General features: G+C 44.5%; 1 protein-coding gene across 1 annotated transcript in view; it reads left to right on the forward strand.

Moving 5' to 3' along the window:
• The window catches only part of ADAMTS19 (ADAM metallopeptidase with thrombospondin type 1 motif 19), a 228,121-nt gene that overhangs the window by 174,257 nt on the left and 29,758 nt on the right, over positions 1 to 24,106 (forward strand). The window contains exons 17-21 of the mRNA XM_061609144.1: positions 12,336 to 12,493; positions 14,448 to 14,601; positions 16,744 to 16,879; positions 19,660 to 19,864; positions 20,451 to 20,603. Coding sequence (XP_061465128.1) covers positions 12,336 to 12,493; positions 14,448 to 14,601; positions 16,744 to 16,879; positions 19,660 to 19,864; positions 20,451 to 20,603 — 806 coding nt within the window. The remainder of the gene's footprint in view (positions 1 to 12,335; positions 12,494 to 14,447; positions 14,602 to 16,743; positions 16,880 to 19,659; positions 19,865 to 20,450; positions 20,604 to 24,106) is intronic.

The following is a 24,106-nucleotide window of genomic DNA, read 5'->3' on the forward strand; positions in this document are numbered from 1 at the left end:
TACTGCACTGAATGTGGAAGTTTACGTTGAATGCAACACATGGTACCAGGAGTGAAGGTACAATGAAATATTTGAGGACTCTGCCTCCTTGATCTCTCTCACATGAGGCAGCTGAGGAATGGAAGAGGGAGACGTTTGAGAACGCAAGAATGGAGGGATACTGAAAGGAAAAAAGTGGTTCTTTTAAACAATGCCAGAGGTTCAAATGAAACAGGAATTGAGGGACACTTAGAGAAAAATGAAAATTATTGTGTCTACTCCAGTCCTCAGTGTCAAGCAGACATAAAACACTAGTGTCTTCGGGGACCCAAGAGTCCATTAATGCTACATGAAATTTAGTTATCTCATTTTCTCTATGTATTGCTCTGTACTTTCTCCCACTCCCAGTCCTTTCAGGCCTAATCAAGATGACAGAAACAGATTCACCAACTATGCCAACAAAATGAAGCTCATGGGCAAAGATGGCACTGAACCTTTCTTCTCTTGTGTCAGTGCCTCCAGGAGGCAGAAATGCATATTGATACTGAATTTGAGAGTTGTACTCTCAGTGTACCACTCAGGACTTGTTTGTCCTCACTGTATAGGAACTGTAAAGTTGCGGCCCCAGGGGTGAAATAAGACACAGACACAATATATATTTGGGTTAAATAACGGGCCACTTTATTAACCAAATTCACATTGTATAATGAACCTGCAGAGGGGGACACAAGTGCGGGATTCTCTGGTGAGTCAGGCAAAGCCTGCTTGCAGCTATTGGGGCGATTCAACCCCTGCCAGGCAAGGGGCTGCCAATCTGCCAACCCCTTGCCCTGACCACACCCACCATAGGGTGTGTAGGAAGGCCAAGCTGCGTCATCGCCTGCCCTCGGTGCCCTGAAACTCCGAGTGGATGAGACACGTTGGCCCCAAAGACGATCCGTATCCTGCCCTCAGGCCGTGAAACCCGGAGCTGCAGGCCTCCGGGACCGCCAATCACCTCCAAAGGTGCCTAAAGGTGTCACCTAGCTGCCCTTCACCTTTAACCTTTCCCGCACTTCCCTGCCATAAAGCGACCTTTTAAGATATTAAGATCAAACAGCCAAATCAACCTAATAACCATAATGCACCCGTACTAACCCTGAGCACCCTCACCCCTAACCACAGTATGGAGTAGGCAAAAGAAACCTGCCGACTAAAGGCGCAGGCAAGCCAAAAATTCCTAGTCGGCCCCGAAGCGACCAAATTAATCACACTGCAGCAGAGGGAGGGTAGGGCGGGTGCCAAAGAGAGAGGAGGTGGCTGAGGGGCCGGCGCGGGCTTAAATAAGCTCGGCCGCCCGTCATCCGCAGCGAGCCCTGATGACGTCATGTCATCCTCGGCGCGCCTGCCCTTCCTCACCATGGCGGCTAGGGCTTCACTCACGGGCCGCAAATCTCACACCACTACGGTAAGTACCTTGCGGAGCGGGAGTTGCGGCCCCAGGGGTGAAATAAGACACAGACACAATATATATTTGGGTTAAATAACGGGCCACTTTATTAACCAAATTCACATTGTATAATGAACCTGCAGAGGGGGACACAAGTGCGGGATTCTCTGGTGAGTCAGGCAAAGCCTGCTTGCAGCTATTGGGGCGATTCAACCCCTGCCAGGCAAGGGGCTGCCAATCTGCCAACCCCTTGCCCTGACCACACCCACCATAGGGTGTGTAGGAAGGCTAAGCTGCGTCATCGCCTGCCCTCGGTGCCCTGAAACTCCAAGTGGATGAGACACGTTGGCCCCAAAGACGACCCGTATCCTGCCGTCAGGCCGTGAAACCCGGAGCTGCAGGCCTCCGGGACCGCCAATCACCTCCAAAGGTGCCTAAAGGTGTCACCTAGCTGCCCTTCACCTTTAACCTTTCCCGCACTTCCCTGCCACCAAAGAGGGGACAAACCTCGGTTTAGTCTCCACTTACCCACAGCCAAGCAACTCACGTAAACCCCCCTGCAGGTCCCTCAAAAGGATGTCATTACCCATATCTGTCATATGGACTCCATCTGACCTATAAAGTTCCAACCTAGTGTGTCTTATCTCTGGATGGTGTATGACTGACCCACCAGAGCCCAGAAGAGCCAGCCTGATCTGCCTATTGGCTTTCTTGCGGGTCCTATTTATGCCCCTAGGGTCACCTATGCAATTCCACTGCCTACGGGGTAAAATATCAGACCACACCACACGCACTCCCGGCCAGCGGCCTTCGATGGCCCGGAAGTCAGTGCACGCCTGCTCAATAAGAGCCCTGCCTCTCAGCATCCCCAGGTCATTGCCGCCCAGGTGAACAACCAAAAAGTGTGGTACCTCACGAACCACTGCAGAACGGAAAAGCGTAGGGAGGAGCCCGTCCCATCGCATCCCTCGGCGGCCCAGCCACTGCACTGTGGCCCACTGGCTCAGCCCCAGCTGTGTGCCAACACGTGAGTTCGCTGCATGACGGCCTGCCCAAAAGACCATGCTATGGCCACAAAGAAGGATGCGTGCTCCTCCGTCTCCCCTCCAGTGGCCTGCCAAAAACAAACAGCAAAACATGTAAACAACAACAAATTTTTCAAGGTTGGGTGTGTCGAATCACTTGGAATGGCCTAACGTAAGATCTATAAGAATTAGAACGCCACCTCCCCAGTGCCTGCAGTTGCTCTTGTGAAAAGCCCAGGCATGCGGCTGTGGAAGCCGCACCAATACGGAAGGAGTGAGTCCCAAATAACCTAGGGTCAAGCCCCAAGATAGCAAGGGCCCTCCTGGTTAGTGTCCAGAATTGGAATTTAGAGAGAGGTGTCCCATCCTGATGAACGAACAGATATCCATGGTGTTGGCCCCTCATGGCCACAAAATTCCGTAAGGCAGCCACTGGACAAATACCATGATCCTGTGTTGGAGAAAGTAAAACCACCCTTCCCTTTTTACGCTGGTCGGTTTTTGACCATCGTAGCCGTATCAGGGCTTGCTCATTACTCCAGCTGAGGTCAGATATCAACAGAGCCCTGAAGGACGAATCAGCCTTGGACCCGGCCACTACCTCACTGATCCGGAATGCTCCAAAGAAAAGGGTAAGTGTGGCAGCGTGAAATAACCGTGCTTCATAAGTGGAAGCGCATAATACCTCCCACTGTAGCCGAAGTCCTTGAAGGACTTCTGGGTGAATGGGTGAACGGGCATCTGGAGCCACTGTATGCCCCCGTGCCCAACCTTCCAACATCCTACGTATGCGGAAGTCGTTCGAGAATCCTGAAACCCCTGAGACTTGGCTAAAAAGGAAAGGCCGGAAAGCTTACCTCTAATAGTCTTGACTGCAAGGCCCTTCCTCTTGCCTTCCACACAGACCTCAATGAGGTGTTCCACGGGGATAGGCCATTGCTGTATATATCCCCTTTCAGCCCAGAAAGCCAATAACTCCCTACCTGATCTTTGGTAGCTGGTCATAGTCCCGGGCACAATGGATAGGCTTATTGCCTGTTCAGATTTGAGACGCCAATCTCCCATAGTTCCGGCAGTACCACGTCTGGCTGAGCCCTGGCCCACGGTGCCAGCTGTCGAAATCTCTCCATCTGGTTCCGTGACAGAGCATCAGAAATACTATTATCAATACCGGGGACATGGCGTGCCAGGAACAATATATTAAATCGGAGACAGTGTAAAACAAAAGCGCGTACTAGGTGCATGACCCTCGGATTCCTTGATGACAGTGAATTGATAACGTGTACCATGGCCAAGTTATCACACCAAAAGTGGACTGTGGTATTCTGGAACCTATCTGGTCAAAGATACACTGCCGCCACTATTGGAAAGAATTCCAGGAGGGTCAGATCCCTAACCAAACCCTCTTGTGCCCAGGTCTGTGGCCAGCTACCATGGCACCATAATTCATTGAAAATAACCCCAAATCCAAAAGACCCAGAGGCATCTGAGTGTACCTGCAGTTCGGCCTCCAAGAGGCGGTCCTGTTTCCAAAAAGAAACCCCGTTAAACTCGCGTAAAAACGTAGACCAGATTGTAAGGTCTGCTTTTAGGGCTGCTGAGACCCTAACGTGGTGATGTGGGTGAGAAAGCCCTGACATGGCCTCATATACCCTTCGAAGGAAGGCGCGACCAGGCGCAACTACTCTGCAAGCGAAATTCAATGAACCTGCAAGCTCCTGCAGAGAAAGTAGAGTTGCCTTTTTGCATGTAATAATCTGTGCCACCTTTCTTTTTAGTAAGTCTAACTTCTCCAGTGGGAGCCTGCAGCATTGAGCTAAGGTATCTATTTTGATACCTAAAAAAGTAATAATAGGGGATGGGCCCTCGGTTTTCTCTTCCGCCAATGGGACTCCTAAGTCATCGGATAACCCAGCGAACTGATCCATAAGATCCTTACAATCGCCGGTGTATGCACGGCTAGCAAACAGAAAATCATCTAAATAATGAATCACTGATTCTGAACCAGACCGCCTCTTGACCGCCCATTCCAGGAAAGAACTGAAACGCTCAAATACTGAGCAAGAAATCGAACAGCCCATGGGCAATGCTCGGTCTACATAAAATTTGTTTGCAAAAGCAAAACCTAACAATTCGAAGTCCTCGGGATAGACAGGGAGGAGGCGGAAAGCTGATTTTATATCACACTTTCCCATCAAGGCCCCGATGCCACAGCCCCTGACCATGGTAACTGCACAGTCAAATGGGGTGTATCGCACCGAACAGAGGTGGTGCGGGATAAAATCATTTACAGACTGGCCGTGGGGATAAGAAAGATGATGGATTAGACGGAACTCACCAGGTGTTTTCTTTGGAACGATGCCCAGAGGAGAGACACGCAGGGAGGCGGTGGGTGGTAAAAGGAAGGGGCCTAAAACCCTGCCCACCTTTCTCCCTTTATCTATCTTTTCTTGGACTACTTGTTCCATGCCTAAGACAGACTTAAGATTCCTGGACCGGAATGCGCGCCTAGGTCCAGTGTAAGGGATCCAAAACCCTGAAGTAAAACCCTCTAAAAGAAACCGAACATCTTCAACTAAGGGGTAAAACGTTAACAAGCGTCGTAACTCCGCTAACTTAATTGGGCTGGGGCCCTTTTCCTTGAGTTGCCCCTTGATGCCCTTGTCTCCTGGGGCCGGGGGAATCTCTATTCCCACCCCTAAAGAAACGTCTCCTGGGGCAGGCCGTGCAAGCATGTTGTCCGCCACACATAGAACATTCGTGTCTAAAACGGCATGAGCTGCGACTGCAGGAACCACGGGAGCTGAACTCCCAGCAGAGTAGGTGGGATTGAACCCCTGGCCCACGGTCCCGCGGGCAGGGGGGAAAGATGATTGTCTGGTCAGAAGGTGGCCGCTATCTGATCTGTCACCGGGTGATGGCCTCGCATGAGACATGAACTGCAGCCACAAGTCAGCCTCCTTCTTGTCCCAGGGGAGGGAAGTGTCATATGCGGCCCTCATACGAAAAGTTTCATCATACGAAAGCCAGGCCGTACCCTGGAACTCTGTGTATGCTCTATAAATGATGTCAAGATATTTAATCATGACAGAGCACTTCTGGGGCTGTTTTTGTAAGACTACTCCCAGATAAGTTAAGAAAGCAGGCAGCCAGTTAGCCCAGTTACGTTCTACTCTGCGCCTTTTTGGCCTGTCCCCCTCTTCTTCCCCTTTCTCCTTTTCCTTCTTCATAGGCTCCCTGTACAGCAGGGAAAACAAATCGATGTAGTCTCCTGCCCATATCTTTTCCCTGGTTGCTGGCAGTAAGTGAAATCCTAAGGGGGCAGAGGTCTCTCCAAAAGGAAGGGCTCCTTCACTAATCCGCCCCAGGGGGTCGGTTGAAGCCGCCGTAGGGCTGACACTAGGCGGAGGTGTGGGACGCGAAGGATTTAATTCCTCTGTCGCCATTTCAACAGGTGAGGATCCCCAGACCTGTTCACAAGCCTGCATAGGGGTGGGTTGTTGGCTCTCATCTGCACCCAGAACTGGTGCTGGAAAGGGCCAAGCTTGCCCTGGCCCCCAATATGGGTAGCCCCATGTAGGCCAACCCCACACGGAACTTGGTCCTTGTGAGCTAGCCGTGGCACACTCACCCGAACTGTCCCCAGATCCAGCTTCCTGTGATGACTGTTGAGCTGCAGCCCCAGCTTGGGTAGTATGAGCCGCCACCCCAGCCAGCCGGCTGGGTCCCACCTCTAGGGCATCCAAACGAGCTAGAATCAAATTCAAAGCCTGGTTAGTGGCATCCTCAGCAGAAGCTGACTGGTCAGTGACTCCCAAGCTCGGCTGCTGTTGACCCTTCTCCTTAACCCGCTTGGTGATGGGGGCAGCCTGACTAGCAGCAGCTGCGGGGGTCACGTTCTGCTGCCGTCTGTTGGTAAACTGTTTGGCATATGGGTTGTGAGCCCCGGCAGTAGCCACCCTAATGGGAGTGGTTTGATGAGAGGAAGAAGCCGGGGGGGCATGGGCGTTAAAATCCACGGTGTACCTCTGTGGCCCTCCCCCCCTAGCCCGCTGTGGACCCTTCCCCCTGGCTCGCTTTGCAGGGGGAACATGAGTTGTGGCAAGACTCCATGAGGGACCCCCTTCCAATGCTTCCAGGCGTGCCAGGATGGCAGCCCAAGGTGGCTCTCCCTCCCCCGCACTGTCAGCCCCGGGGGGGCAACATCCCTTCTAGGGGCCCTGCCCTTTCCTTTTGGCCCCCCTTGTCCCTTTTTGGGTGGCATTGCTGTAAAATGCCCTGTTAAGCCAAAGCAGTCACGCAATGAGAAATGACTGGGAGGCCGGGCCACGTAAGGTGCTCTGGTCCCTGTAAAGTGTTCCCTGATGAACAGAGAAATGAGGCACAGGCCTACTCGGGCCGGGCCCTGAGGAAGGCCAAGGCAGCCGCCTTTGCCCGGCTGACGGCCGGACCTCGTAAGTGAAACCCGGTAGCCGCCTCAGCCTATGCACAAAAACCAAACCAAAATGGCACCTGCCACGCCGCGATCGTGCCGTCTCAAAATGGCGTCCGCGATCTGCAGCCTGATGCTCCCTCCTACGATGTTCAGGCTGCCAAAGAGAGAAGAGGTGGCTGAGGGGCCGGCGCGGGCTTAAATAAGCTCGGCCGCCCGTCATCCGCGGCGAGCCCTGATGACGTCATGTCATCCGCGGCGCGCCTGCCCTTCCTCACCATGGCGGCTAGGGCTTCACTCCCGGGCCGCAAATCTCACACCGCGACGGTAAGTACCTTGCGGAGCGGGAGATCTGATACTATACATAGTCTTACTTAAAAATGTTCCCATTACTTGGTTTTTGAAATCGTTTTGTGGGAGTAAATATACAAACACCTTGCATTAAAATTCATAATTAGAAAGGAAAACATTTCATAATCCAAAATGTTTCATTTTTTCCAATTTTTCAGGGAAAAAACCCTAAAGGTTTCGGGGGAAGGATGGGAAATGCCACAGATTTTTCCAGTTTTTTTCCGGGCCTTCACATCTCTAGAAGGAAATGGACAGGCTTGGAAGGCTTGAAACTGTGAGCCAGGAAACATAATGTTGCTATGTACAGACAGCCTAATAAGGCTGTTCCATAAGTTACAACAGCCTTACTAATCTGTCTGCATTGAAGGCAAATTATATTACTCATAGAGGACAAAACAAATGTCTCAATGGGAGAGCAAGGACTACCCCCATTATACTAAGGGAAAGCAGGAGTTAAACATCCTCAGTGGAGCCATGTGCCATCTGTGCACTGCCAATGTGATCTGCTCAGCCATCAGCGGTGGCATGCACCTAATCATACCCCTGCTTTGAAAAGGAGTGACTCCCCCATTTTCTGGCAGCCCAGCCTGATGGCCCAGTTGATTACCACAGCTGCAGGTATAACTGTGAGCTCCTCTGTGGGGCACACTAAGGGGCATGCCATTATGGGAAGGTTTTAGAGCTCTGAAGCTCTGATCACAAGTTTTTGAATGGGTTAGCCTAATTAAGCTCTCCAAGATTAATCATTCCCTTTATTGAAAGATGCATTAATGCAGCTTCCGCTTTTATTTGTGTTTTGTAACCTGATAATTATAAGAAGTCAATGAGGGCCAAGATGATGAAAGTGTAGAAAGAGGTGAGTATGGGAGACTGTGTTCAACTATAGATTGGAACTAATAAACTGTAGATTGGAACTAATGAACCACCATTGTGGGTTTAGGCTTCTAATATTTTTGATTTTTTTAAAACGCCTTCTAAGCTTTTTGTCACCATCCAATCTTGTTTTAATTAGTAATTTCAGAACTCTAGTACTTCCATCACTAGCTTGTGTTCAAAGTGGATTTTCATGATGCACATTGGCACAAAAGGTTTATAGGCATTTGTGAAAGTCTGTCATTAGATTTTATTGTGTCATCTTAGATGCTGTCAGAGAGAGAGAGGGGGGGAGAGAGAGTGGTGTAGTGGTGAAGGTGTTGGACTACGACCTGGGAGACCAGAGTTCGAATCCCCACACAGACGCGAAGCGCACTCGGTGACCTTGGGCCAGTCAGTGCCTCTCATTGTTGTTAAGTGCCTCCAAGTCGACTATGACTTATGGCGACCCTATGAATCAGCGACCTCCAAGAGCATCTGTCATGAACCACCCTGTTCAGATCTTGTAAGTTCAGGTCTGTGGCTTGCTTTATGGAATCAATCCATCTCTTGTTTGGCCTTCCTCTTTTTCCACTCCCTTCTGTTTTCCCAGCATTATTATCTTTTCTAATGAATCATGCCTTCTCTTGATGTGTTCAAAGTATGATAACCTTGGTTTCATCATTTTAGCTTCTAGTGACAGTTCTGGTTTAATTTGTTCTAATACCCAATTATTTGTCTTTTTTGCAGTTCATGGTATGATTTTTCTCTTAGCCACTTTTTTCACTGTCCAACTTGCACATCCATACATAGAGATCAGGAATACCATGGTCTGAATGATCTTGACTTTAGTGTTCAGTGATATATCTTTGCCTTTGAGGACCTTTTCTAGTTCTCTCACAGCTGCACTCCCCAGTCCTAGCCTTCTTCTGATTTCTTGACTATTGTCACCATTTTGGTTAATGACTGTGCCAAGGTATTGATTATCCTTAACAAGTTCAATGTCCTCATTGTCAACTGTAAAGTTGCATAAATCTTCTGTTGTCATTACTTTAGTCTTTTTGATGTTCAGCTGTAGTCCTGCTTTTGTGCTTTCTTCTTTAACTTTCATCAGCATTCGTTTCAAATCATTACTGGTTTCTGCTAGTAGTATGGTATCGTCTGCATACCTTAAATATTTATATTGCTCCCTCCAATTTTCACACCTTCTTCATCTTGGTCCAATCCTGCTTTCTGTATGATATCTTCTGCGTATAGATTAAATAAATAGGTTGATAAAATACACCCCTGTCTCACATCCTTTCCAATGGGGAACTAATCAGCTTCTCCATATTCTGTTCTTACAGTAGCCTCTTGTCCAGAGTATAGGTTGCGCATCAGGACAATCAGATGCTGTGCCACCCCCATTTTGTTTAAAGCATTCCATAGTTTTTCATGATCTACACAGTCAAAGGCTTTGCTGTAATCTATAAAGCACAGGGTGATTTTCTTCTGAAATCCCTTGGTCTGTTCCATTATCCAATGTATGTTTGCGATATGATCTCTGGTGCCTCTTCCCTTTCTAAATCCAGCTTGGATGTCTGGCATTTCTCGCTCCATATATGGTAAGAGCCTTTGTTGTAGGATCTTGAACATTAGTTGCATGGGATATTAAGACAGTAGTTCGATAATTACTGCATTCCCTGGGATCCCCTTTCTTTGGAATTGGATGTATATGGAACCCTTCCAGTCTGTGGGCCATTGTTTAGTTTTCCATATTTCTTCACAAATTTTTGTCGACATTTGAACAAATTCAGTCTCAGTAGCTTGTAGCAACTCCATTGGTATGCCATCTATTCCTGGTGATTTGTTTCTTCCACGTATTTTAAGAGCAGCTTTCACCTCGCATTCTAAAATTTCTGGTTCTTCATCATACGGTTCCTCCATGAATGAATCGGTCACCCTGGCATCTCTTTTATAGAGTTCTTCAGTGTATTGCTTCCATCTTCCTTTTATTTCATCTCGGTTAGTCAGTGTGTTCCCCTGTTGATTATTCAACATCCCTACTCTTAGTTTAAATTTCCCTTTCATTTCTCTAATGTTTTGGAACAGGGCTCTTGTTCTACCCTTTTTGTTGTCCTCTTCTATTTCTATACAGTAACTATTGTAATTGTTCTCTTTGTCCCTACGTACTAGTCACTGTATTGTTGCATTTAGGGTTCTGACTGTGTTTCTATCTCCTTTTTGCTTTTGCTTTCCTTCTCTCTTTAACAATTTGAAGAGTTTCTTCAGTCATCCATTGAGGTCTTTCTCTCTTTTTAACTAGAGATATTGTCTTTTTGCATTCTTCCCTGATAACGTCTCTGACTTCACTGCATAGTTCTTCTGGTTCTCTGACAACTAAGTTTAAAGCCTCAAACCTGTTCCTTATTTGCTCTTTATATGCTTCTGGGATGTTATTTAAATTGTATTTTGGCAATATGATTGCTTTGTTGGTCTTCTTTAGCTTTACTCTGATTTTCAATATGACCTGTTCATGATCTGTACCGTAGTCTGCTCCTGGTCTTGTTTTTGCAGAAAGTATGGAACTTCTCCATCTTCTACTACCAATTATAATCAATTTGATTCCTATATTGACCATTTGGTGATGTCCACGTGTACAGTCTTCTTTTTGGTTGCTCAAAAAATGTGTTTGCAAGAAACAAATTATTGGCTTCACAGAATTCAATAAGCCTTTCTCCTGCTTCATTTCTGTCTCCTAGGCCCCATTTCCCCCAATTCCTAATTCTTTTCCGTTCCCTACTTTTGCATTCCAATCCCCCATGATTATCAGCACATCTTGTTTTGGTGTGTGATCAATTTCTTCCTCTGCTTCTGCATAAAATCTGTGCAATTCCTCTTCTTCTGCATTTGCCATCAGAGCATAGACTTGGATGATGGTTATGTTGATAGGTTTCCTGTTTAATCCAGAGCTTGGAAAAGTTACTTTTTTGAACTACAACTCCCATCAGCCCAATCCAGTGGCCATGCTGACTGGGGCTGATGGGAGTTGTAGTTCAAAAAAGTAACTTTTCCAAGCTCTGGTTTAATCTCATTGATATTACTCGCTTAGACCTTGCATTGTAGCTCCTAACTGCTCTTGCTACATCACTTCTCACTATTAAAGCAAGCACATTTCTTCTTAATTTCTCATTTCCTGCATAAAATATTTTGTAGTTGCCTGATTGAAAATGTCCCATTCCCGTCCATTTTAGTTCGCTCACGCCCAGTATTGTAATGTTGATGCATTCCATTTCTTGCTTGACAATTTCTAACATCCCCAGGTTCCTGCTTCTCACGTTCCATGTTCCTATTGTGTGCATCGTACAACTCCGGACTCTCCTTTCGCATGTGTGTGCATCAGCCTCTGGGCTTCCTTTTGGCTTTGACCCAGCTGTGTCATTAGTCACAGCACTACTCGTGCTTGTCCATTGTTCTTCCCCAGTAGCTTGTTGAGTGCCTTCTGACCTGCGGGTCTCATCTTCCAGCACTATCTCGTGTTGCATTTTGGATACTCTGTTCATTGGGTTTTCATGGTAAGTGATATTCAGAGGTTGTTTACCATTGCCTTCCTCTGAGTTTGGATGCATCTTAGTCTGGTGTTTCAGCTTTGACCATTCCGTCTTGGGTGCCCCTGCTAGGAGTCTAGCCTCTTGGTCTAGACTCCTGATGGCATTGCTCTCAGCTTCCTCAACACTCTCAAACTCTCACCACATTAAGGTGTGCATCCTAGAGGGGGCACTGTCTCTCAGCCTCATGAAACCCTATTAATAGGGTCACCATAAGTCAGAATCAACTTGAAGGCAGTACATTTACATCATATTTATATATATGTGTGTCTGTATGTATACATGTGTGTGTGTGTGTGTATGTAACAAAAGGAATGAATGCATAATGTTTATTTTGTACTATACATTTTGTATAATTATGAACTAATTCCTGCAGCCTTTTACCTAAGCCACTCACTAATTTATTGAACCCTGTCCTGAATCTGGAGAGAATTTAGATCATGATTATGACTTTTATCATTTATTCTAACTGGAAAACAGACAAAACCGCCCAGAGCTTCGGATGTGGGGCGGTATATAAATGTAATAAATAAATAAAAAAAATATTTTATTACTGAGATTTGTTTATTATGCCATTGAATCATAGTTTTATAACTGAACCAGCAGGGAAAAAAGTATTCTGATAAAACAACAGGAAAATGAACAATTTTTTCCTGTTCTGTTTCCCAATGTATCTGCAGCTCTCCGAGATGCCAGCAAACAGTCTATTAATAGTGATTGGAAGATAGAACATTCTGGAACATTCAACATTGCTGGCACCACTGTCCATTATGTTAGGAGAGGTCTATGGGAGAAAATATCTGCCAAAGGTCCAACCACATCACCTTTACATTTATTGGTATGGTAGTACGGATAACCATTTAAAAACTATTTTACATTATAAAGTATAATAAATCTAAATGATGCCTATATATATGTATATGCATACACTAGGGATGGATGGATTATTCTATTTCTGGTCCGTACTGATTTAACAGGTGTTCATTGGTTAGTCTGTTCCGTCCCATTTCTGCCTTAATCTGTAGGTTGTATGAAAATTTGTATTTAAGTATTTTATCCCAGTGTATGCATTTTTAAAGGCATTTTGTAAACATTTTGGTCATTTTTGAGAAGAGAATAGTTTTGCACAATTCTTTGAAATCTGAAATCCAAAGGATAGTTTTGTTCCAATCCATGTATTAGTCTGGGAGGTGCAAATTAAGTTAGTTTACTGAAAAATGCAGACCAAACAAAATGCCCCTTTGTCCCTAGTGTGCAATAAAAGATTTCAAACGCTCCGAATAGATGGTATTTCAGAGACACACATATTTCTGCAAATATCTATAGTCAGAGAGTAGAGATTTCTATGTAACCTGAACAATTTGCTGAACAATAAACAAACTGATATTAATTCAAAATAGCTAACACAATGAAACTGGATAGTTATGGATTCTAAAATGTTTCCTTCACAACTCTGCATATGCTCAAACCCTAGCAGTGGATAAAAGCTGTTTCTATATTGTTGCACTCAGATCACATGTGAAAGTGCAAAATATAGTTCCACAAAACTCTTCCACCTTGAATACTTCTTTTATTTTGATGGAGGGAGCCAATCTATGTAAATAAGCTCCCTCCTTTTCAGTGAATAAGAACTCTCTCACACACACTCAAGAGACATGTTGGTGGAATACTTTGTGGATATATGGAATACTTTTGGAGTAGGATGAAGTACAAAGAGAGCTGAGACAATGAAAAATGAAGTTTGGTTATGGTGATAGCTAAACTAGAAGTGGCTTCCCTTTTAACTACACAGTGCTGACCATTATTGTGATTAGAAAAAAGGTGAGGGAGTTTGTAGTCAAGAAGTGAAATTACAATTCAAATTTATTACTAAAAATGTGATTCTAAAAATATAGGCTTACTTGAAGTTTTAAGCCCTTGCGCCAGGAGTAACCACAACTTCTGCTGTATTCTTGCAGTTTTATAATGACTATAGCAGACAGAATCACTGTGACTAAAGTTCCCCTGACATTTAAATGCTGGGTGATATCCAATGTTAGTCACACTCAGAGTCAGTTCTGTGTCTACACAGAAATCAATGGTCATATGTCTTGATTTCAGTGAGCCTACTCTGAGTATGACTTAGCTGGGCATCACCCACTTTGTGTAATACATTCCTTACTAACAGAGTTTTGTCAGGTTGCTTTCTGAGTGGCTGCTTTTGTCAGTGGCTGGTGAGTATATACAAATAATCATCTGTATTCTTCCAGAAAATTCTGCTGATGATCATGGACATTATTATAGGGAAATATCCCTGGATCTTTATCACTTTCTACTATTACAGTGAACAGGCTGATAATTATGACTTATTTGGAATGATCTGTAAGAATAGCCCTTTTTAGTGGTTGCCTCCATGCATGGGCAGAATGTATCAGCCCTCTGATTTTCCCAATGAAATTTTGAACACATTGCCTTAAATTGCTTTTATGAATGTCAGAATGTCAGACAGTGAATGGTGCAAGCCACTTCTCTCTTTTGGTCATATTAACAGATGAAGCTACTTATTCTGATTTAGACAATGGATCTGTCTAGCCCAGTATTATTGCTGCTAGTAGGTGCTCTCAAGAGCATCACAAGAAGGATCTCCTGGCTCAGTTACCATAAAATCTTTTAAAATGGACATGTTGGCAATTGAACCTGGAACCTTATGCATGCAAATGATGTGCTCTACCGCAGAGGTGTATCTCCCCTCACATGACTACTACTTTCTTCTTCTTCTAGGCTTCCACATTTTAATTATATGTATGTTACAGGTCCTCCTTTTTCAAGATCAGAATTATGGGCTACACTATGAATACACCATTCCCTTGGATCCCCTCCCTGAGAATCAGAGCTCCAAAGTGTCTGAGCCACTTTTTATGTGGACACACTCAGGTTGGGAGGACTGTGATGCTGTATGTGGAGGAGGTAATGGTTCTCTAAAATCTGTGTTATAAGCAAACTTTTGATGACTTAATGTTTGAAGTATGTTGTTGCTGCCTATGAAATAGTGCTGTCATTATTGGCAGTTGGACAATATTGTCATGGAAAGCTCAAAATACTTTGTTCAGCTTATTGATTTTTCTTTCTTCTTTTTTTTACTACCAGATGATACAGGTAAATTTGTCTACTTAGAAAAAAAGTTGTTTTAAAGTTTCTCAGAATTGCCAGAGATCTCTTGACATAAAATTCTAGCCAAAGTCCATCATCTCTAAAGCATGCATGGTACTTCATGGATATATATCTTCCATACTGTTCCATGATAGAGAATGCTTTTTTGTGGAAATGAATGTACAGATTTGTTCCCCTTCTCAGAACACTATGGCCATACTTGCATGACATATTGTCAAACCATGGGTTAGCACAAATGCACTTGGTCCTGTGGAGGAGATTGCAGCCACTTTACTCCGCTTTTTATATCAGTGTGTGACAGCAGATAAACCAAAGTTTGGCATAGCGTGTTATCCAAAGCTGTAATTGTGGTTAAGATCTCTTCTCTTTATCCACGATCTGTGGCCAAGATATGGCCTATGGTTACAGGTCATGGTTAAGGACAAAAGACTAGTGTGTGTGGCTAAAATTCAGTCTGTGCGGCTAATTTTGTATTACATTTCTAGTGTCCCATTTACCATGGTATACCAGAATTGTGCCATGTGTTTCTGTCAACAACTTGGTGGAAAAGCAATTTCATGCATAACATATTTATTGTAGAATAACTGATTTTACATGATTGCATAGATAAATATTTAACAAAGATTTTCATTGTCATGACATCTTTGTCTATGCTAATGTGTATGTGTTTGCTGTTGTTTCAGTGGGTTTTGAAAACCTATTATTTCTTCAAATATTTAACATAACTAGTCTAAACTTCATATTAGAGGTTTTTTTAAAAAAAAAAACAAACCACTTTTGATTCATTTTAGTAGCTACGGGAAGGAATTCAATGGGCAACTTTGTAGAATTTAGTATACATCATTAAGTGGAGAGAAGAGAGTGAGTGGCACACATATTCAGGTTTTTTTCTCTCTGAAATTGAAATCTTGTATTTACCATTTTGTTTGTATGGAAATAGCATGGTCCACTGTTCTAAGCCAGTTGTAGGTTTGTTTTTGTATTTGTTTTGTTAAAAAATTCTTTTCTAGTATGTTGTAAATTTACATAAGTTTACTGGCGTTTTAGTTAGTTCTGTCTTTTTATGCTTTGTTTTTCTTCTTTCAAAATACATAGAAAACAGTATTTGGATTCAAGAATTACACAACGTTCCCTGTGTCCAAAAGATCTTCTGCTTTTTTCCCTCAAAGGGCAGCCTCCCATGTTGCATAGAACCTTAAGGGATGTTCAAAAGCAGTTTCTGATATGACAACAGATTCCACTGTTCAAAGGAAGAAGAGCCTGACAATGCATGAAGTAATTCTTTGGCTCCTGTGCAGCATTTTAATGAAACTAGTTGCCTGAGAGATCATTTTTTAATCACAGGGTTTGCCCTACCTCAGATCCCGAGGGCCCTCAGAACTCCAAGTGGTCTCTTCTACTCATGATGGGGCCCTTACTCACACAATTTGGATACTCTTTTTCATCACAGCACCCAACTCTTTCACAATATATAGCTTCCCTTTGTCCTATCAACACCCCCCCCGATCTCTTCCTGCGGTTAGCAGCCCAAGACTCTTAGTTCCTGATCCTCATTCTTTCCATCCTTCTCTTTTCCTTAGCCCATGTTGTGGCACCCTCTGTAATTCCTCCCTTTTGTCTGTGCCACCTCCATCTCCTCCTCAGTACCTTTCTCCACACTGTCCTTCCTTCCTTTTCTCCTCTGTATTCCTCTTTCACTCTCTACTTCCTCCTTCCAGCTGGGACCTGCTTCTAACACACCACCCTTTATTCAACTATGCGACATGCTCTGAGGCTTCCCACAGAGTGTCATTACTGCACAACTCTACTTCTGGTCCAGATGTCTCAACATTATGTCAGACTGGCCAGGAAGTTGCATGGAGCCCAACCACTTACATCACATTCTCCTCACACAAAGCTTTCCTTTAGTTCCAGAAACTTCTGTTTTTGTCTTATCAGGAGAAAGAAAGACAATGGTATCCTGTACAAAGATTATGAATAAGAATATCAGTTTTGTGGACAACAAAAAATGCAAATACTTAACAAAACCTGAGCCACAAGTCCGAAAGTGCAATGAGCAGCCATGCCAGACAAGGTGATAGTGAGTCAAATAATGAATATTTTAGTTCATGCTTAGCCTCAGAAAGAGCATGGTACAAAGTCCCCGTTTCTCACCTAGTGGGCATCCCAGGTGAAAAGTCAAAATGTTCTCAGACATGTGCAATAACACAAAGATATCTGAGGCATCCTGTCCTTTGGCTTTGAGAAGGGATGCTAGGCACCTCACCTGCATATTTGGTCTCCCATGCAGTTTCTTGTGGGTCCTGAAGCCGTCCAACAATTTGGCTTTTAATTTTTTAAAAAATCTACCAGCAGGTGGTGTTGGTGTTGAGCCCCATCTTCCCTGTTGAGAGTGGAAACAGCTCCACCAGTCTCATAAAAAGGGGGTTTGTGATGTCACCTCTTTTTACCATTGCAAAAGAGCCCCTTCACCCTGCTGTATGGTGCCATTCTTAGAAGGTCTAAGAGAGGCTTAGGAAACAAGAAAAAGCTCATCTTCCTGTTTCCTTTCGAAGACATTCTGACAATGGCACTACATCAAAGGAGAAGGTGTTTTTTTTTTGCAAAGGTAAAAGGAGACTTTGTTTTTGCTCCCCAGGGCAGTTCTGGGGTAGAAGGAGATCGTCCTACACCAACGCTGCAAAAATGCTGCTCTGTGTATGTGTGTAGATGTGTGCAGGCAGCTAAACTCCCTTTCCTCTCTGCTGCGTGTATGTATATGTAAGCTGTTTGTCTCCCCCTCTGTGCTGTGTGTGCTCCATGGGTGTGTGTGTGAGGGTCTGTATGTGCTAGCATATTACTCTAAACGGGGAAGTGAACCCTCAATGTATCCCTTGAGCTGAAAAAGGTTATCCTCTCCTGCTCTAAACCCAGTGCCTACAGAAGAGCATTCTTCAGCTCACAAAAGAGAACAGGCAGCCTCAACACATGCTTAAGCTTTGTAGACACTGGCAATCTCCTTGTCCCATATTGTAGAGCTGAACTTCATTTAACACTGGGTTTAAAGGGAGCAGGAGTAAGGAAGCTTCAACCTGTGGGCCAAATTTGGCTCACTAGGCTTTCTCATTTGACCTACCAGGCTGTTTTGGGCAAGTCATGTCCACCCACCTTACACCTGATGTCACACCTGATGTCAGGTGTGGGGCAGGTAAGGGAGGGCCTTGGCTGAAAGATTGGCAGCACTTGAAAAGCTCTCACACACAGCTCCCAAAGCACCTGACAACCATCTGCTTGTTGGAAGCTTCTGAAGCTTTGTCCAAAGCAAGATTGCATTCCCATGCATCACCTGATATGTGGAGAGGTCAATCCTGCTTGGTCTGGGTACGCAAGAACTCTTTCACACATCAATTGATGTGTGGGGAGGTGAAACCTGCTTGATTTGAGTGGGCAAGAGAGCTCCCTGCAGGGAATTCTGTTGTGCACCCAAACCCAGCACTTAACAGGACTGACTTCCCTGCACATTGGCGGATGCAAGGGGAGGTCAGTGTAGCTTGATTCAGTGAGAGTTGTGCAGCCAAACGTGATGTTAGGCTGCACTTTTGAAGTCTCAAAGTTGGGACCTCAGAGCACCTCACAGGCAGCAAGGGACTGCTAAAAGGAAGGGTTTTTCTCCCTTTGTTTTAGCAGCTGGCTTGAAGCAATCACCTTCAAAGTGGTTTGCTTTGAACTAGCTGCTAAAACAAAGGAAAAAGCCTTGCTTTTAGCAGCGTCTTGCTGCTTGCAAGGTGCTTTGACATCATTTGTGATGTCAGGTGATTGATAGGTAGGTGGCCTCATCCACCTGTCAAATTTGGCCTGCAAGGCAGATTCTGATAAGGATCTGGCCCATGGAGGCATCTGGCCCCACCCCTGACCTAAACTATATAAACATATATAGTGCATAAAGCTAGATAGATAAGAGGGATTATCAGTCATTTATATAGGAACTTTTAATATGGAAAGAGCCTTAAAATTCCTATTGCATTCATCTTCATAATAATTCTGAGACATCACAATTATTCCCATTTTACAGATGGAGAACTGTGGCTGAGAGTATGTGACTTGCCTAAGGCTACCCAGTGAATTCAAAGAGGAGCTGGGATTTCAACCTCGGTCTCTTGCTTTTAAGTCCAAAACACTTGCCAATTGACCCTGCACTTTTCAAACTACACTGCTTCCTGCTCAGTTTGCTAGCTTACAATGAAAAAAGGGGGTGAAGAAGTACAATTTAAAAATAGGCTGGTGAAGATGTTACATTTTTTGAGAGGGGGAATGCATACACACATACTTCATCCAGTCTTCCCATGGGTGGAGTTCAGCAAGTGGGATGCTCCAAAGGAGGAATGGATACCATTTTCACTAATTCCCTCTGCAGCTCCCAGTGCCACCTCCCATGCTATTGCAAAGGGTTCCCAAATCTTCCAGAGCAGCTGTTCATGAGATACAAGTAGTTACTCTCCCCTTTCATCCAATGGGAGCCTCCACTTGATCTGTATCCTGGTCCACTTACAGAAGGAATACTTCTGTTTGCATAAGGAGATGTCTGGATCAATCCTTTGGTTCTTAGTTAGCAAAAAATAGTTTTGTATAAAAACATAATACCAGGGAATTGTAGAAAGCAGACTGTAGCCTAAAAACCATTATGTCATTGCCTCAAAAGTAAGGGCTGCTGCACTGATGATCTTCAAAAAGTATTTGTGTTGGTTGCATCACTGCGATCAATTTAAAATGTATTTCAAAAGAATACTGTACTAGAAAATACTTTGAGGAATAATCCTGCTTTCACAGGAAAAAAATAACAAGTCACTAATTCTTATTTTCCTGGGTTTTGCCTAGATGGATGATGACAGAATGGACTCCTTGTTCAAGAACATGCGGGAAGGGGACACAGAACAGACAAGTCGCCTGTACCCAGCAACTCAGAAATGGGACCTTGATCAGAGCCCGCGAGAGAGACTGTCTTGGCCCCAAACCCACTTCAGCACAGCGCTGTGAAGGCCAAGACTGCATGACAGTGTGGGAGGCTGGAGTGTGGTCTGAGGTGGAGTATAAGCATTGTCTATTTATTTGTATTATCTACATTCAGAGATGATGTTGGCAGCTTGCCAAGGGAGAACATAAAGGTTTGATTTGTGGTTTATCTGTGAATGTTACAGGTAAAATACAGAATTTTGCATATGCAGTATGAGAATGAAATAAATCTTTTGGTAGAAAAATTGGCATATAAAATGTGCTACTTATAAATGTATATTTCTCTCCCATATGTATGAGCTGTGCCAGTTATAGTAAAGAACAGATATATCACATCTAGCGAGATCAGCAGTGTCAGCTTTCAAGCAAACTACCCTCTGAATAAGTAAGGCTAGCTGGCCCCAGACCCCACTCCAAACCATTGCAAGCTTGCTGGATCAAGACATTGTAAATGTTGGCCAGAGAGCAAATAAGAGCATTACAAACCAATTGTATTTATTGTTTGCATTCTGCTGCCCTTTGCCCACTTGATGTGTTTGATTTCTTTTTAAGATTGTTCTAATTATACAAAAAAGAGAGGTGTAGATTCCTGTGTGGAACACCAGTCTGTGTAGTATGTGTGTGTTCCTTGTATCATTTTAAATGTCTTCCTACAGTGCTCTGTAAAGTGTGGCAAGGGAGTACGACATCGGACTGTAAGGTGCACCAATCCACGGAAGAAATGTGTTTTGTCTACAAGACCTAGAGAAGCAGAAGATTGTGAAGACTATTCCAAATGCTACATCTGGAGAATGGGAGACTGGTCTAAGGTGCAACATGCTTTATGCTAGTGCTATAAGATTTTCTATACTAGCAGTATTTCTCTAGCAAAGGGCAAGGCCATGCAGGACTAACATGTGGCCTTCCAGATGCTGTTGAACTCCATTTTCCATCAGCCCAGTCAACATGGCCAGTGGTTAGGGATAGTGGGAGTTGTAGTCTGGAGCTCTACAGGTTAGCCACTACATAATAAAACTTCTTCTAGAAGATATCAAGTTCTAAAAATAATTTTCAATGCTCAAAGAATGTGCAAAGTGCCTAACAACCATAAAATGCATACATAATTTAAAACATATTAAAATATAGTAACTGAAATTATTTTAGGAGCTCACCTCCACCTTCTGAGATCTACACAAGAAACCCTAACTTGTATTATCATACCACACCATGGTGAGGAATCAAAGGGCATGGCTTTTTGTGTTATGGCCCTTGTTCTATAAAGCTCCTTCTGCAGGGAAACTTGTAAGTGCTTGACACTCTTTAGGAGACAGATAAAAAGGCCCCTTTCCCTTTTTTTGTTAAATAAAAAAAGCCTTTCATATGATTGATTTTTAATTAATATTGTTGCACGCCTCCCCAATCTCCAAGCGGTGAGATTTCAGGGGTCCCTGCGCTCCTCCAGGGTTTGGTTTCCTTTGGGGAAGAAGGTCAGCGGAGACTGCGGTGTCTTTATGAAATATGGTTTATTTATTTACACACATTCCAACCTGAGCTTAAGATAGAGGGGTTCAGTGCATCAGCAGTCCAATATCCAGCTTTTCCATCTGGGTTACAGGAGGCACCCCAAATGCCATGGTGCAGAGAGCCAGTCTCTCTGCCTGCCTTCAGTCTCCAAGCATTCTCTAGACACACTCAAACTATAAGCCTCTGCTGGGCTCCAGGAAGGGGGGACCCTCTCCTGAAGAGTTTCAATGACAAAAAGGTCTTCCTGGCCCATTCACCATTGCTAGGCAACTGATAGACCCATTATCCTACCTGGCCAATCTATTTGGTTAACAAGGGGAATTCATCTGGCCAGCAGAGCCAGCCCCAAGGCATGGGATTCCGAATCAGAGGCTGGAAGGGGGACCCACAGGAATCATCCATCCCAACCCCCATGCTCATAACAATATGATTGCACTTTAACAATCACAATTAATTTTTTTCTTGTGGGGTTATATTCAACTAAGTTCTACTTAGAGTAGACCCATGAAATTAATAAACCTTGGTTAATCATGTCTATTAATTTCAGTGGGTCTACTCTAAATAGGATTATACAGCCACAAGAGTGGCTGTATACTATAACCAGAGTGGATTTTTCACATTCCGCAATGTTAAATTGAAAATACCCCCTTCCCATTCTGATGCTTCCCATAAGCTCATTTGAAAACAAAACCTTATAAAACTTATACTCCTGAACTCAGAAACACTTGCTTAACAACCCTGTAAATTTTAATTGTGATAAACAAAACAGTCAGAAAGAATCGAGAGTTCAAAGTCTAAAGAGAGAGAGAAAAAATCAAACATGTTCACAGAGTACCTATAATCCTGTTACTGACCTTGCCCCATAAGGTGACCTTTATCTTTTGCAGTTTAAAAGTTAAAAAAAATGCCTGGCTGATTTGTAATTAATTTAATAAATTTTACATTGAACTGAATGATAATGTCGGGCATGCTCAGTAAGAACCAACTGTCAGAGTTCTAAAAGCCAGACTCACAGCTGCTTGGCTTGGCTAATTAGGGGGCAACACTCACACCAGACTTTGATTTCACTTAAGACAGTCATATCCTGGGAAGTGTAGTTTGTGAAGGGTGCTGAGAGGAGACTCCTGTTCCGCTGAGAGAGCTCCAGTGGCCAGACTGGTTTAACAGTCAGCCACTCTGACTGAAGGTCTGTGAGGGGAACACGGTATCTCCTAACTACTCTTAGCACCCTTCACTAACTGCACTTCCCAGGATTCTTTGAGAGAAGCTGTGACTGTCCAAAGTGAAATAAAGGCCTGGTGTGGATGTGGCCAGGGACAGCTTTGGTTTAAATTTGGATGGGAGGCTATGGTGCCTGCTGTAGAATAATAAGGTGTGGGAAACCCTGAAAAGAATGATACTGTTCACAATGTTTTCCTTTTGGAAAGGAAAGGGGCTTCCCCTCTGCCCAGTGCCCACCCACCCAATATCCTCCACTCCCCCTCCTCCTACCCTCCTGCCACTCCCCCAGGTCAGTGTTGGACTCTGACCTGGGAGACAAGGGTTTGAATCCCCACACAGCCATGAAGCTCACTGGGTGACCATGGGCTAGTCACTGCCTCTCAGTCTCAGAGGAAGGCAATGGTAAAACCACCTGGGAATACCGTTTACCATGAAATCCCTATTCATAGGGTCGCCATAACTTGGGATCGACTTGAAAGCAGTCCATTTCCATTTTCAAACATGATTGCACAGAAATAAATCCCATTGAACTCAAAAGTATGCAAATGATCAAACCCACCCTCCTTTCTCCTCCTTCCTAATCCCTCCCTCTTGCACCTTCCCTCCCCTCCAATCCCCTCCTTCCCCCTCTTCTCCTCCTCCTCTTCCCCCCATGGTCAGTTTTACCTATCTTCAGCATGATTGCATGGGAGTAAATACCATGGAACTCAATAAGCATGCAAATTATCAAACCTGCCCTCCCCTGCCCCTTCCTTTGCCCCTCCCCCTCCAATCCCCCTTCCCCTCCTTCTGTTCCCCTCCCCCTCCCTTTCTCCTCTCCTCTGCCCCCCCTGCTCCTCCCCCATAGTGAGTTTTACCTATCCTAACCATGATTACATAGGAGCAAATCCCATTGAATCAATAAGCATACAAATGATCAAACCTGGCTTTCCCCTCCTTCCCCTCTCCCTTCCTCCTACCCTCCCCTCTTCTTCCTCCTTCCCTGCCCACTCCAGCCGTCCCTCCCTCCCCCCTGGTCAGTTTTACCTATCCTAAGCATGACTGCACAGGAGTAAATCCCAATGAACTCAATAAACATGCAAATGATCAAACCTGTCCTTCTCCCCTCCCCCTCCTTCCTTCTCCCATCCCCCTCCTCCCCTCTGCTGTTCCTCCCCTCCCTCCTCCTCCTTCCCTCCCCATCCCCTGTGATCAGTTTCACCTATCCTAAGCATGATTTCAGGGGAGTAAATCCCACTGAACTCAATAAGCATGCAAATGATCAATCCATTATCGGCAAGCTTGCACAGGATTCCATTTCTTACCTTCTGGATTAAAAAGCAGAGAAATTTACTAATTGGCAAAAAACCTTGTGGTTTAAGAATGTACCTATAGCCCACAGATAATTCTATCAAACTTTAAAAAGCAGAGAAATTGGGCAGCTATAGTGAATGCACCAGGGGAGCAGGAGATCTGACCTCCTCTCTGAGATATTGGACTGCCCTACAAATTTGTCAAAATGCAAACACAATTTGGGTTGGTCTTTCACAGTCCAATCCACTTGCTGTGTAGCTTGGAAGAATTTGGTAACATGGAAAGAAAGGGAACA

The sequence above is a fragment of the Rhineura floridana genome, chromosome 1 (assembly GCF_030035675.1).
Source record: "Rhineura floridana isolate rRhiFlo1 chromosome 1, rRhiFlo1.hap2, whole genome shotgun sequence".
Classification (NCBI taxonomy): Eukaryota; Metazoa; Chordata; class Lepidosauria; order Squamata; family Rhineuridae; genus Rhineura; species Rhineura floridana.